The sequence below is a fragment of the Branchiostoma belcheri genome, unplaced genomic scaffold (assembly GCF_001625305.1).
Source record: "Branchiostoma belcheri isolate BF01 breed outbred unplaced genomic scaffold, Haploidv18h27 scaffold109, whole genome shotgun sequence".
NCBI lineage: Eukaryota > Metazoa > Chordata > Leptocardii > Amphioxiformes > Branchiostomatidae > Branchiostoma > Branchiostoma belcheri.
In genome coordinates, this window is record NW_017802480.1 from 258593 (window position 1) to 278117 (window position 19525).

At 41.4% G+C, this 19525-nt stretch overlaps 3 protein-coding genes across 3 annotated transcripts; 2 read left to right on the forward strand and 1 right to left on the reverse strand.

Annotated features, from left to right (window-relative positions):
* Positions 1 to 640: 640 nt before the first annotated feature.
* Positions 641 to 3974, forward strand: LOC109481566 (E3 ubiquitin-protein ligase TRIM71-like). The gene is made up of 4 exons (XM_019784162.1): positions 641 to 2184; positions 2523 to 2696; positions 3019 to 3105; positions 3325 to 3974. The coding sequence occupies exons 1-4, from the start codon at positions 1062 to 1064 to the stop codon at positions 3939 to 3941; spliced, it is 2001 nt and encodes a 666-aa protein (XP_019639721.1). The 5' UTR covers positions 641 to 1061; the 3' UTR covers positions 3942 to 3974.
* Positions 3975 to 4424: 450 nt separating this feature from the next.
* Positions 4425 to 7302, reverse strand: LOC109481576 (diamine acetyltransferase 2-like). Its single transcript, XM_019784173.1, has 7 exons — positions 7234 to 7302; positions 6821 to 6941; positions 6369 to 6420; positions 6120 to 6197; positions 5179 to 5283; positions 4877 to 4917; positions 4425 to 4627 (listed from the first exon to the last, which is right to left on the reverse strand). Exons 2-7 carry the CDS (start codon positions 6914 to 6916, stop codon positions 4445 to 4447), a joined length of 555 nt encoding a protein of 184 aa, XP_019639732.1. The 5' UTR covers positions 6917 to 6941; positions 7234 to 7302; the 3' UTR covers positions 4425 to 4444.
* Positions 7303 to 8728: 1426 nt separating this feature from the next.
* LOC109481173 (glycine receptor subunit alphaZ1-like) lies at positions 8729 to 18204 on the forward strand. Its single transcript, XM_019783679.1, has 12 exons — positions 8729 to 8909; positions 12079 to 12282; positions 12730 to 12815; positions 12935 to 13002; positions 13324 to 13428; positions 13728 to 13843; positions 14303 to 14385; positions 14860 to 14991; positions 15174 to 15252; positions 15518 to 15652; positions 16067 to 16250; positions 17587 to 18204. Exons 1-12 carry the CDS (start codon positions 8842 to 8844, stop codon positions 17788 to 17790), a joined length of 1464 nt encoding a protein of 487 aa, XP_019639238.1. The 5' UTR covers positions 8729 to 8841; the 3' UTR covers positions 17791 to 18204.
* The last annotated feature ends 1321 nt before the right edge of the window (positions 18205 to 19525 follow it).

Genomic DNA, 19525 nt, shown 5'->3' on the forward strand with positions numbered 1-19525 from the left:
AGGCCAAAGTTCAAACCAACAACAGCCTCCACCTGAGGCTTTTTGAGGGGCTATGGATTGTTAAATTCCGCAGAACAATGGCCAATAATTGGGTGGGGAAGTGGGCCGCGGTATGGATAATATTGTACTGGCAAATGAACTCGATGGTGGCCGAGTCCCTTGTAAATTATTCTACTCCAATTTGGCAAAGTCTTATCATCAAACTGCCCGCGTTATTCGAGCCTGCTGGTGGGGACTACATAACAACCTGTAAGAAACAAAATGTCGAATTTTTATTATGATGCATAGAAGTGGCAGATGAGACGGCGAATTTCGATACTTTGAGCTGTTTATACCAAGGACATCCTATATGATGTCCTTGTTTATACTCTCTTCATTGTGAAGAGAACAGTTTGAACAAATACCGGTTCAGGATACACGTGCACTATCCAGAAACATGCATCCAGAAACCTTGCCCGAGCATGGCACGATTCTGGATACAGCAAGGGATTTAAAGGGCATTCAAGATCACGCGCGCGTGCACACACGCACACACACAAAGAAACACACACAGAGTTACCCGGCCCGATTTCTGTGCAGCCCAGTTGCAATGGATGATGATTGCAGCTTTTAATTTGATCGCCCTACATCCTATCAGTTCCACATTAATCATATCATCATATAGCGAAACGGGATTGACCATTCAGGAGGGCGTTATTTTATGATCATTATATTAGCTAGCCAACAAGTCTGCAGACACTCATCCCCACAGTCATGCATGTCACTCTTTATTACATTAAACTCTATAAGGACAGTTTGACTATTTGTTAGTGTTCATTCTTTTCCTCGGAGTAAATGGCGACATATTACATGCTTCGTTTGTACAACCACTGAGTTAGCGAAGCTAATGATTCTGATTAATTAAACCCAAGCACTTAATTAGAAAGTCATCCATATCGAGGCCAACTTCCCTGGCCAATTAATGGCAATATTTTTGCCGAATTTTACTATCCATACCCCTCAAAAAAGCCTCAGATGCAGGCTATTATTTGTTTGAACTTTGGCCCTCTCGAACATTCAACATGGCGGAGTCGAAACTTCTGAGTCGACTTTCCGAAGACTTCCTCGAGTGTCAGATCTGTCTGCAGCCTTACCGCCGGCCCAAGGTGCTGTCCTGCCTTCATTCCTTCTGTCAGCAGTGTCTTGAAGAGGTTCTCAAGAAACAGAAGGTCAAAACCGAGCTAGATTGCCCCACCTGTCGCAACACGACTGTACTTCCGGGTGGCGGTGTGGCCGAACTGAAAGATAATTTCTTCGTGGAGAGCCTGAGGGACACCGTAGACGTCCACAAGAAGCTCGCTAATGAAGGAGAAAGTCTCGTCTGCGGCAGCTGTGAGGCCAAGTCAGGGGCGGAGTCATTCTGCACGGAATGTGGCGACTTTCTGTGTGACGAATGTGTGGCAATTCATCGCCGTATAAAGCTCGCCAAAGGTCACCAGGTGATCGGCGTCGAGCAGCTCAGATCAGCCGAATCCGAGGCGGTAAACATCAAGCCTCGTCTCCTGCCGCCGTGCAGGCTCCACTCACAGGAGACCCTGAAGCTGTTCTGCGTCGACTGCAGCGAGGCTATCTGTCAGCTGTGCACAGTGCTGTCACACAAGGACCACAAGTACGAGTATTTCACCGACACGGCCGTGAAAGCAAAAGGAGAGATAGGCGCTCTTCTTGCGAAAGCCGAGAAGAAGGTGAGCGATTTTAAAAATGCCGGCCAACAGGCGCAAGCACAGAAGACACAGCTGGAGAAAAATGTCACCGAAACTGTCGAAAAAATCAAGAGAAAAGCAGAGGAAACCAGGAGGCAGTTGGTGGCGTTGGTCAACGAACAAGAGGCCGACTTACTGAACTCTGTAAACACGGTGAGCCAAACCCGGAGTAAGGAGTTCTCCACCGCTATAGATGAGATCGAGACAGCGACTGTGGCGTTAGAGAGCGCGGCGGAGTTCGGGCGGAACATCGTGGAACACGGGTCGGAGTTTGAGATCATGGCGGTCAGCGGCGAAGTGAACAGTAGACTGAAGAAACTGTTAGGGTTAGAGATCGCCGACATGACAAAAGAGTTACCAGCTAAGGCCTACATCGCTTTTGAAGAGGACAAGACGTCAGCTATGACCAAACCACATCTGGGAGATGTGAAGACAAATGAAGGTATGATGTGTAATGTAACACTTTGAATTTTTACCTGTATTAGACACATAAGGCACTATAAAAACCTGTATGTTGTACTTGAGCCATAACTATAAAATGGTAGTATAAAGAGGTTCACATATGTCCAGTGTTAAAGATGGAGCCCTCTTATGTAGAGGTAATCAATAAAATCTTGCAGCCCAGCCTATGACACAATACTGTTGTTTTGTTGTTCCAAACCGACAATTGTTTACAAAGCCAATATTGGCAATTATATTATACTATACTATATAAATGTGCAGGTTTTGACCACTTAATCTAAGTTTAATTTTTTCTACATATGTACCACAAAGACTCAGGATCGGGTTTCCGTACGGCCCGTCTCACAACCCTCGGTACCACCGGCCGCCTGGGCCCGACCAGCCTGGGGACGCACTACGGTGGACAGGACCACGAGGGGCTGGTGCAGCTGAAGGACGGGATTCAGTACTTCACTGTGCCGGACAGCGGGCAGTACAGGATAGAGGCGGCAGGTACGGAGGCACTCATCAATACATACTTCAAGTTTCAGTACCTGTTTGTGAGTATATCGACAGATAACGGTGTTTTTCGTATGTTTAGAATGTTTAGAATTTTCAGGCAGGCTATGAGAGAACCAACCACTGACTATGATCTCAAAAAGCCTTTTTGTGTAGCAAGACAGATAGTTATTTTAGGACACATGCATTTCAGGATAATGAGACAATCGTACGACTTACGTCACAGGTGCCAAAGACAGATCACGCAATATCTATTTCTCATGAATATTGGAGAAAATGTGTTGCAAGGTAATGTTTTCACACTTGTTTGGCGCAGGGTCTGCTGCAGGTTGGGGTACGAGCGACGCGAAGTCCGCCAGAGGCCGCGGTGCGGTGGTCAGGGGAACCTTTCAACTAAAGAAAGGTAGGATAGTATGCATAAACACTATATTGCATCATATATGTGTCAGATTTAACCATTTTTGATAGCTGATTATGTGGTTGATACCTTCACACTTAACAGCTTAGACACATATGACATAGAAATCATCAATCTGCCTCGTTATGAGGTGTAACAAGTCGAATTTAGCCTCCAGACAAACAAGGTAAAATATGGGAAAATTCTTGTCATTGCGATTCTTAGGTGAGGTGCTGAAGATACTTGTTGGCCAGGAGGGATTGGAGAATAGGTTTGCCGGTGGCGTCGGTGGTGGAGGCGGGACTTTCGTCACCAAGAGGGACAACACGCCGCTGCTCGTGGCCGGGGGAGCAGGGGGTGGGAATTACATGAACAGCAGAAACCCCAACAGTGACGGTACAACAGCAGCAGCTGGACAGGCCAGCTCAGGTGGTGACGATTTTACCGGTGGTTCTGACGGGAAAGGCGCCACGCACGGGGATGATGACGATGTCGGTGGGGGAGGCGGGGGGCTCTTAACGGACGGCGCGAGCGGGAAAACGAACTTCGGTGGCACCGATGGGTATGACGGCGGTGAAGGTGGGAAAGCGTTCGTGATCGGAGGAGTCGGTGGTAGGGGTGTGTGCCACAACGCAGAGGGTGGGTTTGGAGGAGGGGGAGGGAGTCTTGGTTGGGGTGGTGGGGGAGGAGGAGGTGGTGGGTACTCAGGAGGGGGCAGGGGAGATAATACGCCTGGTGCCTGTGGGGGCGGGGGTGGCTCTTATAACGCAGGTTCAGACGCTAGCGGTGAAGGTGGGGCTAATGACGGTCCGGGGTATGTTACACTCACCCGAAAAGTGTAAATACGACACCAACACGGACATAACAAGAAACGAGAGATTTCCAAACACACTAGTTCTAATCCGTTGATTAATTGTGTAAAAACCTTTGTCTTCCTACGACTCTTGAAAGTTGTATATCATATATAATAAGTAATCGATATTTCAATCAGAGCACATGACTGTACTTGATTTCTTCATATCCTACACAAATCCAGCAAAACAATCCACGAACATTTGATTAAAACGTTGTCCTGTTTCTGATAGTTACGTAAAATAGAATATCCAGTAAAAAATGTAAATAAAGACTAAATCACTTTCTGACCTATCGATGAAGCATCCAGGTAGTGAGATATACAATACTAGTAATAAAGGTACTCAAGCAACGTGAAACATTTTGAACACTGTTAGACGCTCTAAGTAGCTTACTTGCCATCCAGTGGCTGTTCCTTGATAAACAATTCCTTGTTTACTGTACAAGCAGGATGATCAAATAAAAAGCTGTAATCATCACCCATTGCAACGAGTTAGGAGCCTTTATTGGCTAGTTGTTCCATAGATGGTACGTCGAATTTGTACCAGAAGAACCTTCTCCAGTCGCCTTCCACAGTGCTGTTCACCGCGCCCAGTTTCTCATAGAAGCGTCTGGCACTGCTGTTCTCGTCATGGACGATAAACTCACACTTGGTGCACTTTGTTTCAACTCCGACCTGCCGAATTGGATATTTAATTTGTTATTTTCTTATACGTAACACCCTTGTGTCTAAGTATTTCATACCGTATTTGGTAGAAAAGTGTTCCAGTAAGAGTACTAATTATTGCTTCAACTATAGGTATACCGTTGCAAAATGATTAATTTTTATTTACTATGATTAAGGAAAAGCAAGATGTAAAATGGCACGCTTATGTACGCATATAAGTCTATGAAATCATTAAAAGATTTCAAATCTTTCAATTACCTGAGCAACTTTTTTCATGAGTTCTGTACCAATTCCAGAGCCTGAAGCGATGGGATAGATAAAGAAGTTTGTAGTTAGTATTAGAAATATCTTTTTCGTGATAAGACAGCTAGATTTTGTTCGACACATGCACGCACGGTTATCCGAAGAATAGCCGATCGTATGACTGAGAAAAACCCACAGGAGTACAATTAGATCTTCTGATTAGAATAGCGATCACAGCACAAATCAAAACCAACAAATATAGTCTAGACATACAATGTACATCATCACATGCACACAACGTTTTGATTAATTCTCACCACGAAATTGCGGATAAACGTAGAAGTCTTCTAAAAAGATCACCCTTCCCATGAAAGTGCAATACATGAAGAAGTACATGGCATAGCCTACGATTTGCGTTGATTCTGTAAGAGTGGAAATTGAATTAGAGCAAGAAATTTCTTCATGCAGTTGGCGTTTTTCTACCCATTGGTCGTTATTTCAATGATTTAAGAGCCAGGAAGCCAGCCAGTTTTTCTCTTTTAGGGCGTACTTACGTTAGAAAAAAGCCTGGCATAAAGTACTGTCCAAGCCATAGTTTAGGCTAGGGTAATGCTTGACGCGTTTTAGGCGTTTTTATAGGGCTTTTTTGTACCATGTACAAATTTTTTTACCAGCCAGACTTGGGGTGGTGTATTGGACAGTGCCTAGCCAGTTTGATACTGTCTTGCCAATTTAAAACTGTATGACAGCCACCGAAAGATCTGCTTTAAGATTAGGCATACAGGCTAAGATTGCAATGAATTATAAGAGTATAGGATGGATCTAGACGCATCCTCAGAAACATTGGTTTATGCAAGGTTCTGTCAAGTTCCATGTCTTACCCCTCTGAGCCGGCGAAACATAGAAATCTTCCACGTACAAGAACCGTCCGTTGAACGAATCGTACATATAGAAATACATGAGGTATCCAGCAAGACTGGGTGTCTCTGAAAGTTGGTAACACATGCACAAGTATGTAGACTCCAGAATAATCCAGATATTATGAACTATGAATTGAACATATGTTTTGTTGTAATTTATGTTGAACTTCTTAACAGTAATGGCTTTGTGGAAGACAGAATGATATAGGTAATGTGTACCGAGTACGTGTTGTTGTTTTTACGATTATAATTTTGATGTAATTTTCCGTTGTTAAATTAAACAGAAGTAGAAATGTTTGTTACAGATGCACAAATAATTGAAAATAAATGCTGTGTACCTGATGTTGAGTCTGGTGTGGTTTCAGCTACAAAACAGTGAAAATATGGAATTTCTCCAAAACCGTCCTCCCTTAACTCTGTGCAGGAAAAATCAGGGGAAAATGTTAAATATCGGCATCAAGTAGGTGATTTACAGGTAAAACAGGTCACTAAGGTAAACATATGAATTGCACGTTGTAAAGAATTTAGTCAACATCCTTTGTTACTAGCAAATGTAATCAAATTGCAAGTGCTCTGCAGACACCTACTTTCTTCTGTGATAGCGACTTTATGTCCTAACCCGTCATGCTTTGCCAGCTCCTGGAATACAACAAGAGACAACAAAAATTTAGATACGGCACAGGCCATACAAACCGCAGGCAAAAGAACGTCAAGTTTATTCACATGTTGAAACGTTGGAACAGACGGAAGTTTGGGCAAGTCCGATTTTTGGTGTTGGAAATTACAGCTCAACCATATATCAGAATAACGTCTATTTATTCATTGGTTTGCCTGTTCAACGCTCACAGCCAGGGCAACCCAACTAGAGACAAGGCAAGACAGGACAGGACAGGACCAGAGGACAAGACAGAACATTTTAGCAACATGTAAGGTGGCAAACTTTTTCTAACAACTTCTACTAACACAGATGAACTTTCAAGCTAAAAGTACTTATCATAGTGTGGAAATGAAAGAAAAATGCGTATCACGGTTTATATACCTTTATCATCCTGACTATATCTCCGCAGTCTTCAGGCCTGGCCCTTCTGATGACAAACCCTAGCGGCCCGGGGCCGTTCTGCAGCGTGTCAGACATACCTCAGCAGTATCTATGTAACGGGCTGTAAGAGACAACACGAACACGTCTGATAAATGCTTGTAGCTGAGAAGATGTCATGAGATCAGCCACACACTCACGGGGATTCGTAGGGGCGTATAGGGATCACAAAATGTACACCCACTGGTAAAATCACGATATAGTACGGAATAGATTGGTGGACTTCGAATTATTCGTGTGTGTTCTTAGCGAAAATGCAAGTCAATTCTTTCTAGCACAGCAAAATACAGCGAATACTCTTAATGCTGAAATAATAGCGGCAGAGCTAAATAGATTATATAGCAACAGAAACTCACCAAACGACGTGATATTTTCCTGTACAAGGCTGAAACTCGCACCGCCCACCTGCACCTGACACACTCTTTTGACCTTTGAACCTTCCAGGGTGTTGACCTCGGCGGAACAAACCATTAGGATACGGGAGGGGTGTAAGTGAAAGGAATTGCAGAAATACGATGTTGCTAAGGACTTGCTGTATCAGGAATCATGCTTTTTCGAAAATGGTGCTAAGAACATTATCCAGAACCGTGCCTTGTGCCAATATCTACGTTCTTGGATACGCGGAGACTATCCAGAACACTGGCTGACTCTACCCCTATTTTTTTTCAAACATAGAACTACAACAATCCCGATTACAAATAGCCGGTGGTCGCAAACTAATCTGGATCGACTTTTGAACTGATTTTAAAAAGTCTGAATTGTAGATAACTGACATAGAACTTCATTTAAGGGGGCATAATATGCAATATTTTTCCACCGATAATTGATATTCAGTCGTTAGCTTTGCTCCAAAATTCCAAACCATCAGTACACCTAGCCCCCAGGAATCTTTGAAAACCGCCAATAGGCGACATATATTTCCTGGTTAAATAAATAAATAAACAAACAAACCTGTCAAAACGTGTAACAAAGGTAACAAATTGGCTGATAAAACCTAATAGTATAATACCACATAGCAAAAGGGATTAGCCAATCAGGAGCCCCCATCACGAGGGCGTTATTTCATTGGCTAGCCAAGTGCGACGAATTCAAGCTAAGCAACAAGTGCGATGAATTAAAAGCACTTGTTAACACAATTATATCAGGTGTGTGTATTTTCAGGAGAATTTTTAGCTATATTTTGGTTACAACACGACTATCTTATAATTTCCTTAATTACAATAAACATAAAGTATCACGGATTATGTGTGTGTACGTGTGAAAACAATTTATAGTTCTAGATTCCTGATTACGTGAAAATATATGAGGACTACTTAGTATTTCACTATATCTTAATGTCCAGTCTTTTCATATCGGTGTATATGGCGATATATTGCCTGATTCATGTGTATAACCACCGAATAAATCACCGAGTGAGCGAAGCGAATGATTCTGATTAATTAATCACAACCCAGGCGCTTAACTGTGAATAAAATTCTTGCTTCCAAACAAAGTGAACTAATGCTCACCTTTTTTCTTTGAAAGTTCAATCAATTTGTAATCAGAATGACGAAACGAAATAACATTAAAAGAGTATTTAAACATCTTCTTTCCAAATTATCCTCGTGCCACATTCGCCCTTTATTGCCGACATGACTAAGTTATTAATATATTTTGTTGTCGCCACCTAAATTCACGCCAGCGCATTCGCAACGGGATCCAAAAGTTTTTGAGCGAGAGCTTTTCGTGTTAAATTCCAGAAAGGAATTCTAGCGGAAGCTGGGTTCCTCTGGAATTTCAGCGCATGCCTCTGTGAAGATCGGAGTATCATGTGATTCATATGAAATTAATAACTTTCTATCCACTTCAGACTGGTCTGTGGTGCTGCTTGCTGGCTGCTGCCTCCCTCTGTAGCGTTCTTTATTTGGCTCCGAGTTATTTTTGTCACTCAATATGTGCTTACGAGTCCCCCCAATTCGAAGGTAATGGCTATGTCCAAACACATGCTGGTCAAGCTTAGCCTACTGGTCTGCGCTGTACTGTCCCAGTATGGGTAAGTTTATGCTCAGTGGTTTATTTTGCTGTAAAATCGTGTAAAAACGCTGCGTATTGGCGGCGTTTGGGACGGTGAAGTTGCGGTGGTGGGTAAGGAGGTGGGGAGGGCGGGATGGAATTGATATTCGATCTGCGCGACTCAGCAACAGCTGGGTGACGCGGTGGCGAGTCAAGTTCTTGCGTCAACTGCTGCCGAAAACCTGATAATAATCAAAGACTTGATCACAGAGACTTGGATTTGTACCATGTAGAGTCTATTTGCCGGCTGGCCTTGTGCGTTGCCCGGTGAAAATATGGATAATACTTGCATGATTTATGGAAAAATGCTACATATTCAATTGCGGGTCTCGGCGACCCTGTCATTTGATACGGCCGTGACAGTATGTGCTGTCTGTTATGTTGGGCCGTACATTTCAGGGCACAAACCCCTGCACCATATACGCTATGTACGCCTTGAACCACTGTCTTTTTACATAAGTACCTACAGAGTGTTGGCTCACTCTGCCGTTTAAAACTTTGACGCAACAAGCTTTAGCTCTACTTCAGAGATATGTACTACTTACACGGTAGTCAGCAAAATGTCATGATAATAATTGTGCCATAGCTATTTATAAACGATGAAGTAGAGAATTCTAAAGCCTTCTGCGGTTTCCAATGTCCGGCTTTATGTTAAACGTTGTTTCCCTCGTAAAGTTTCAAATACTACTTAACCACAACAAACGTAATTACTATTCAGGGTCATTGCTGGCCGATGTTTTGCGAAACGTGTAGGGGGCAAGGTACATGTTTGTGTTGGTAAGTGTATCGGTACACTGCATTCCTCGCACGTGGAGGTACTAATGGTGTTGAGTATTGTACAGGTTGTAGACAAACTTTCCCCTCCATTTTGCGATCAAAGGAAATGTTATACAGATCGATAATAAAGCAAAGGACGTACTCTGGACTTAATAATATGATTTTATGCTAAAAGATCATCCCTAAGTTCGAAGCTGTAAGCAGCAACCGGAAATACTGCGTGTATTTCTGTTAGGCACGGAATGTAGTGGGATGTTGTAATATTAGCCCGCGGTGCGATATTCTATTTCATGTTGTAAGAAAAAGTGTAGGTGGGGGAGGGGCTGATCTGTTATTTCTGTTTCGTTACTTAGTCAGAAAGAATTCCTAACCATCTTAGTCAAGCTACAAAAAAATACATGCAAGATATATCCTTCTTTATACGTATTGAAATGTATTGTTTTTACTGTATATGATCACAGATATGAGTACGTAAGTATTTTAAAGCATCCATATCTAGGCCAAGCCAGTCCTGGATTTGATACGGACTATTTGAATGTTCTCACGAGTCCTTTTATTGAACGTTTTGTAAAAGTTTTAGAACTTATAAAAGTTTTACCTACTTGTGCTAACTCAAATATTTATACTATGTACTGAGTGACACAATTCTACAACATGGGCCAAATTCAGGATTGTTCCCTTTGATCACTGTATGAAATAGATATTTTCAATAAACGTTTTAGTTTTGTTATTTAAATAATGACGTTTATTAATACTTAACAATAGTTACTGCCATTGCTGTTACAGTGATAACGCTACAATGGCTCAAGGCCAACACATTTATTTCCATTGGTCATTTATAACTCAAACGTAACGTACGTAGTTCATTTGAAATACATATTAGGCTCCATCTACAGCCTTTCAGTAGTTGCAACATCAACCAAATTATAAGAAATATAGCAATATAGCAACAGTGGACTAAAATTTAGTCAATTCAACCATTTATTTATATGCATTCATTAATAATTAAAACGTTGAATTCATTGTATGTATTTAGGTCCATGCACGTGGCAATAGCAACCAACGGAGTCAAAAGATGCTTTGAGTGAACTGAAATTTAGCAACACTACTATGTTTTATATATGTTACATTATTCCGGTGCACGCTAAAGCAGTGACGTGCTGTCTCTACATGCGGTTATTGTAATGCGGCAGCCCTGACCCGGCAAAGACCGTCTGCTCAAATTCTCGCCATGAATGCGGAGGCTGTGCCAGGACATACCAGACTCGCGAGGGGACGGGCAGGGTTCTGCACAGGACGTGACAGAAACACTGCCGAGGACCTGATCTTCTCTGTCTACAATATCCAGTGTTAGAAGTACCCATCTGCAGTCTGCATCTTGCAGAGATATTTTCAATGTTGAAAAATTAAACATAAGCAAGCTGCAATTTTGTAGACTATTGTAAAAATCATGCTAGCGGTTCAATGATGTTTGAGAGCTTTTGTGTTTACTACTGACTACGTATTTTTCAAAACTACAAATAGTCATATAAAATGTTTGCCGCAAGCAATTATGTATATGCAATGGGATTAAATCCGGACTTTTAAGTGTGTATTTGCAGGAAGTGTTTCCAAATTGGAGAACACAATTTTGACATTCTGCGATGTTGCAGAACACTAAAGGAAAAGCATTTATACCACATATATATCCAAGAATTCATCAAAATCATGTTACAAACTGGCTTTCATTGTCATTACATTTCGTCAGCGTTCAGTCAAGATTACACAGATTCTATTCATGTTATTGCAAGTGATTGACTACTGCTTTGCAGGCTGAAAGTGTATTGTCTAATGTCATATCTGATATTATATCTCAAAACATTCATATATAATCTCACGTATGCTGGAGCAGCAAGAGTCCTGTCATCGTTGTGGCACATGCCCTGTAATGATACGGGGTATGTAGCTATTGGTTAACCTCCGAGCAGATATTTTGATGGCTGCAAAGATAGGCTTTGGGTGGCGAAATGGTAACTGTCTGATCAATGGATACAGCCTGGTACTTACTGCTTATTGTTTGTTTTCACATATATGAAAAATTACATAGCTAAATAGAAAAAATGGACAATATGCCAGAGAGGCCTGAAACCTAACAGTATGTTTTTCGCGGTCCTTCCCCAAACGAATAAAATGTATATTACATATACAAGATTAACATAACTACATTAACTGGAAATCAGATCGTGATACCAAAATAGCTTAAATACTTGATTTAGCTACTTAAACCTACGAAATGAAATTAAACAATATTTTCTTTGCAGCCACCAAAAGACCTACTTGGAGATCCGCCATTGGTGACCATTTGTTATCGTTTTTATCTGTCCCAATACCAGAATGGTGCTGGAAGCGATGGGGGTATTCCCATACGGCCGATATGCCCGGGATGTTTCTCATACTGCAAACGGAGACTTACCTCCGCCAGCAGTGAACTCTGTAAGACCCCCGCCGGCGGAGGAGCAGCCGGAAGCCTTCCCCATGCCGCCTATTCCACGAGATATTCCAAGGGACGAGGACGATGAGTCAGCCAACGTAACTAGGTGAGTATTAAAGAGTGCCTGCCTTTTTTTGTATTCTTCCATAGGCCATTATGAAACAAATTTGTTATTTAGATGGCATCCTCTGGAAACCCTACCCCAACACCCGATGAAAATTGCCTTCATTCTGAAATCTAATTGGTCAGAAAGGTTAAACAAATGACTAAACACATGATATACCAAACAATGAATTCTTCTTCACATCTTTTGTGACTTTGACTTGTTACACAAGTTGTCAAGTAGTAATTCAAGCCATTATCTCCGGCAGCTTCTTTTCTTTTTGACGCCTGCATTCCTTCAGGTACCAATGGTTTGCAAATGTTGTATATGTAAGAAGGAGTGATTCCAAAGTACATGTGCATTACAGGTTTTAATGGAAATGGGAATTTATTAATTTTCCTTTGTTTACTAATCTCAGTTGAATCCTTTATCTTCCCATCTGTTTTAAAGGTCAAAGGCTGACAAGGTCACCCCAACAAAAGTTATCGTTTCGCTGCTATCAAAATACGACGACAGAGTTAGACCAGACTTCAAAGGTAATATAGCATGTTAAGCTGTGTTTAATAATTGTTGCCTAAAGGTTTATTCATTTAGAGCGTATTTCCTTACAAGTATTTTCAACAAGCTTTTATTAATTTCTTTCTATCGTCTGTAGGACCTCCAGTAAAAATCTTCTGCCAGTTGGTTGTGAACAACTTGGGTTCGGTGAAGGCCGAGACTATGGTAGGTTCGACGTTTTATCTTATAGAATTTTTTCTAAATTTATGACTTCATTAGAATAAGAGTTCATCTATAACGGTAAATGACTTTTTAGAAAACTTAAGTGCTTCAGTTCAAAGGTGCCCCGAGAGATCTGTACCGACCCCCGTCTCGGTTCTGGGATGGTCTATGTGGCCTCTTTCACTACCATTAGGAAGTATTTTCTATACTTTGGTGGTAGGTTTAGCGGTAATGTGTGTGCTTACTGAGGATTTCATATTGTTTGTCACACGGTCAAAATCAGTGCCATGCATTACAAAAAAAATCTGTTTTGTCCTTTCCCAGGACTACATCGTAACGGTTTTCATGCGACAGAGATGGGTGGATTCACGTCTTCAACATTACGACTTCAACGACTCCATCGTTCTTTCATCCCGTAATCTCGACAAGGTAAATATTTCTAAATAGTGATGAAACAAGGCAGCAAAGAATTGAAACCTGTACTGCACTCAATCTTGTTTGTCTGGCTATTTGGGCTTCTATGATTCTGCCTGTTAATCTTTCCCCGCCCACATGCTGCCAATGTACTTTTAAATTAGTAGTCTGTCCGGAATATCAAGAATATCACGCTAAATGAATTTAATACATAGGCGTTAACTTTCAGGCTAGTTCGTACCAGCGGTTGGTTTGTCCTTGAACTATTTGAAACGATAATTGGATATGGCCCTTTACCATTTACTGTTTGGCAGGTTTGGCTGCCGGATCTGTTCTTCGTGAACGAGAAGGCCGCAGGCTTCATCTCTACTACAGGAAACAACAAGATGCTGAGAATATACCCAAATGGTGAAGTACTGTACAGCGAAAAGTAAGTTATATGTAGGCTATTGTGTATACATAGGCTATACGGCACTGTACACATCTTGGGGGCTTCTTACATCAATAAAACAAGGAACGTTTCGCAAAAGGCAGAAAGATATCAAAAGTAGTAAGGGATGGCTAGAATGAGCACAATGACAAGGTAGCATACAAATCCACGGGATAGCCTACTGCGTTCGGGCAACTAATGCTAGATATGTTTGTTAGCATACGCACATTTTATGTACCAATCATGCACACATTCACACGCATACAAACACACACAGACATACAAAAACACACATTCACACACACACACACACACACACACACACACACACACACACACACACACACACACACACACACACACGTAAACACAGACATACACACCATGGACACGTCCATACATAGATAGCTACCGTGTAGTTGTAATTTTTATGCACCTGGCTTGATCCTTCTTTCCTAGATACACGATGCTGCTGAAATGTCGAATGAACTTCGAGATGTTCCCGATGGACACCCAGGTCTGCACCTTACAGACGGAGAGCTGTACGTGTTACCTTACCTCTGCATGGACACTTCTGTATGGGTACGCATAGGATTGCCAGTGAAATCACTGAAAAATGGCTGTCACAACAAAGATGTTTTATCTTAACTTTCAGTTTTGAGGAGAAGTAAAGGAAGCTATTTATTCTTGTTTTTTTTTTTACTACTAAACAATGAATGGATTAACAAGATAAAGTTACACAAGATAAAGCTTTAAAATCAGTACGTAGACATTTACACTTCTTGTTTATAGACATCCTCTATTAGTACCTGTTTTTAACTGTTTTTTAAAGAGTATCTGATCTTCCATTGCAATGTGAGTAACCGGTGCCGTCAATTTCGTACTACGTCGTCGTGCGATTATGATGCCGTAAATTTATACAACTTTTCGTACGACGTACGTAACTCGGTTCTAACCTTCTTTCAGACACATCTGATCACCATCTGACTTAGAAAATTTTTTGTTTCCATGAGAAGATAGCCACACGGATAAAGACCTCCTGCTGATCTGGGATGTGGACCCGGTGGTCCTCAGCGGTGACATCGAGTTGCCCGAGTACATCCTGAGGGGACGGCGGTTTACAACCTGTGATTCTGATCGAGAAATAGGTATGTATTTGCCTATCTATAATGATTATTGTGTCTTTTAACGGTGCTGCTCAATGCAAAGCCAATTGACCACTTCTAGGAATTGAGCTAGGGGCTACGACAGACGTATGAGTATGCCAAATGATGCCAATGGTTTGTACCTGCCCACCTTAAATTCATGAATATTCCATGGTCTTTTCTAGGCACATTCACCTGCCTTGAGGCACAATTCAAGCTTGTTAGGAGACTAGGATTTTACCTGCTGTCTAGCTACATCCCCAGGTAAGCAAAAAAATTATCAAATAATGTAACGTTTCTTTCATTGAACTAGTTCCTATTGCTAAATTACACGTTTTGTAAATTAATGTACTAGTACCCATAGGCATACGCACAAGATTGTATTTTTAATTGCAGTTGGTGAATACCACATTCTGTGGAGTGAGTCCCGTATACCTAAAGTGCCCAATGATTTACGTCCACCAGATAGTTAATGATAACCATTGGCTAGTATCGCGAGATGTTCTCACATTCAGTTGATGTTTTCCAGCATTATGATCACGGTGTTGTCGTGGCTGACGTTCTGGATCAGCCCTGAGATTGCGCCTGCTCGCGTGGCTCTGGGCATCACCACAGTCCTGACATCAACAGCACTGTTTGGTGTAAACAGGCAGACCATGCCAAGGTAACAACCTAGCGACTTCAGTTGGTACTACACTTCATGCTTTTGATACCATTACGTAGATACCAAAGGTTATGTCTAATGTATAGTTGTGCCGCAAGGGTGGGACAAGATTGACAAGCAGAATGACACGAGATCAAAGGTTTCAAAATCTGGCTGGGAGCCAGAATGAATTAGAGGTTCATATGGGGGAATTCAAGAAGCCGAGACGTTTGCAATCTCCGAAATCTCGTACAAAAAAAAGTACAGTAAGATCAACTGATAGTTATTTCAAATAATCGTCGTCTCTATCTTGTAAGTTTCTAAGGGGTCCAGGTTTTAACGAAATCATTTAGAAGTCCATTTGAATAGTGGGAAACTTTGCACTTCTTCTGTATGTATGTTGGTCTGGCTAACGTATGCTTGCCCTTCCCTCAGATTCTCCTACATTCGAGCCATGGATATCTGGATGATGGTCTGCATTACCTTCGTCTTTGGCGCTCTGGTTGAGTTTATTGCGGTCCACTTCATCTTCAAGAGACACAAGAAATTCGGCTTCCCCAAGAAAGTCAGAAACCTCGTGGGACTCAACAAGCACTGGAAGTTCAAGTACAGGAAGCAGGTTAGGATTTTTCACCAGTATGTGTAACTAACTTGCATACGGTTTGATGCAAAGGTTGAGTTGTTTTAGCTGTGTTTTTTCTCTGTATTTTCTGTTTGCTGCGTCCATAAATTCGGATGACCAAAAACACTGAGTTTTTTATAACTGCAAGTCAAAAGAATAGCGATAACAGCCTGATCTTCACATCATATGGCTTGATAACAGACCCCGTTAAAAATTGTCGTAAATTAATTTCGTAACAGCCAAAAGCCTGGAAAAGGAAATAAATGCATCAAAGGAACTGGATCCAAGAGATTTGCCATTAAACCTTCCCCGCTGGTGGCTTTTAATATGCAGTGTCAAGGTTTGCTCCCTACTTGCACTACTCTTCAAGAAAATCCAAGTTAAACAAGAAAAAGTTATTTCTCTTTCACTGAAATTTGAGTCCACAGTTCATGTTCATTGCTAGTGTAGACCATTTTGTTTTACTTCAAATAACACTTTTTAAGAAATCATCATTGAACGTGTCATCTTTGCTTTTGTAAGAGCAAATAGAAGTTAATGCACAAAGGAGGGTACGCAGTGTAAATTCATCGTTGATCTGACGCTGAAAGTAGGTTTGCATGCTACCCTCTCCAGAACCTTCTGAAAGAAGACTATTTGCCTGTTATATTATCGCAGGTTTCTCGAGCTCGGGGCGAATCACCCCCATTTGGTGGGTCGCAACGCGAGTTGCTTGAGGGAGGGAATACATCACAGGTAGCCCATCCGTTTGCAATGTTCTAATTCGTCTGTTGCACCATCGTTGTAGCTAGTTCTCCACTGTTTAGCTGTACCCTCTGCTGCCTGTAGCATAGGGCTTCCTCTACTCAAACTGTCCCTTTCTTGTATCGTCTGGAAAACTGTGAACAGTTTCTTACAGTAGAGTACTCTATGTTTTGTATGGTTTACGTGTCGTAACTTACCTAAGAATATGGTAACAGACGTCTTAACGTTAAACTAGGTACCCTAGGCAGCAGAGGGTTCAGATCTCCCTCCCTATTGAGCTTCGTTTGCGTAGCATTTGAGTTTTAGATGACCCCCCCCCCCTGTGTTGTCCATTGTTTTCAAGCCATGTGATTGAATACTAGGAGCTAGGAGTGGCCGAACGCACATATTTACTAACTGCAACCGTCTGATACTGCTTACAATTTGGCTGGACTGCACAACAACTTTGTAAATGCATGGGTTGCTAATCTGAAAGCAGCGGACGCTTTGTAAGAGCTTATTCCAACCATGACCACATGATTTCGCTCATATAGCCTACGGTGTCAGAATAAAAGAGATCTAAATTTATTTCTGGCATGCATTTTTCTAGGACAATACACCGCTGGATCTCGAAAATGGCACACCCAAAAAGAAACGCCGCCGACCCCGGAGGAGAACAGCCGCAGAAGTCACACTACTCTATCAGACAAGAGCACGAAGAATAGACCTCATCTCCCGGGTGGTGTTTCCCGTTTCCTTCACATTCTTCAATATCGCATACTGGACTATATATTTGTCTTGGTACGAGGCGTAGTATAGCAACATACCTCTTGGAGCATAGACCATTTTATATTGTATAAGCAGGTTCACAATTACGACTGCGCATGCCTGGGGTCAAAGGTGAAAGCCCATACGTCATACATGTCCTGACGTGTTTTGTGTTGTTTGGAGGGCCTTGTTTGAAAATTGGCATGCGCAGTAGTAATTGTAAAAGGTCCCCATTTCAGTGCATAAGTGAATTGCTTTGTGTTGAGATGAATGTCTTTTGTTTTATTGTGGAAAATTCTTGTATTGTAGCAAATTAGTGTCCTACGTTGCGTCTTTTTGGTTGTACATATACCCGTGGGCCTGTTGTGTCATTGTGTACTAAAATCAATGTAAATCTAAGTTTAAGATGTAGGTAGGGAACGAAGAAAAAACAGAAAGTTTTATCAGCTATGTAAAGAAAAATAATGTCATTTGATATCTTGTCAATAATCAAAAATCTTTAAATCAGCTATTCTATTGTTAATAATTACTTATTTCTTGAGTAGGGTATGGGCCTTTCGGGGGTTGTAAAAATATTATCTTTTTACGAGAAAAAGTATGCTCTAAAACAAAATAATGTCAGTCACCACTCGTGTACCCCGCGATTTCCCTTGGTATCTTCACTCCGTAAAGTTATCGTTGACAAACTGTACACCTTTAGACTCCGTAAGTATAACAGTGTGAATAATTTGTTCTGACATGGAGTGTAAAGAGATAAATTTGTTTAAGAAAAATTTTGAAGTATTCATACGTTAAAATTTATGCGCTTTTGGGAATGATGCTGTATAATATTTCTTCACAAAAAGCTTTTACATATTATGGTATATTTGTCTTCAACTGACCAGTGTCTTTCGCTGACCAATCTCTTGTATAGCCTCTTCCACTCAGTGCTGGTAGAAGGTCTTGCGCTGGGAGCTCGACTTGAATTAACTTTTCATATACTACAAATGGGTTAGGGATACTTTTGGATGTAATAGAAGAGAAATGCACCCTATGCCAAATATGTGTGTGTAGTCACTAGCAATGGTATGAAGCAAATACCAGCATGAAATGCAAATGTTGGCCTTTACCTGTTCGAAATTCTATTATTGATTGACAAAGATTAGGTCTATACTATTGCCTTATTTCAAGCCAGGGTCAATTTCATTCACGTCAAAATCGTTTGCAATACTTTCACAATGCACAGACTAATACTTTGGAAAGAACATAATTTATGATAACCATTGTGACTCTGTATGTGGAAATATGTGAAATAAACTTATGTTTCTAAAACAATGCCTGATTGTATTTCTTTTTCAAAAGCAAAGCATTAGATACCACTTCAGTGACATATTGTATTAATCAGACATATGTGGTAGTATAGAGCGGTTGGAAAGCCTTTCCCAGGGGGATGGACGGGTGTCACGTGCCGTGTTTGGCCAATCAGGTTGCTTGGTTTCTCCCAACTCTCCTTTAGGTGCTCTATATGTATTGCTCTAAAATCTTATATTTTCTTAATATAATAATAATGGATATTATTTTGAAAGACCCAAGTTCCACCAAACTGACACAGAGATGTGTCTTGGTCGTTGGAAGAAGTTTCTTGTGTCCAGGTACGTCTGAACTTTTTTCAAATGAGCCCGCTGCGGTTCAGACCGGAAAAATTACCCGTCGTGCTTTGCGAGGTGCCCATCCCCCTGGCCTTTCCAAGTACTAGCACAGCGACTCCTGTCGGAATTTCTTAAATGGCACAAGAATAGGCC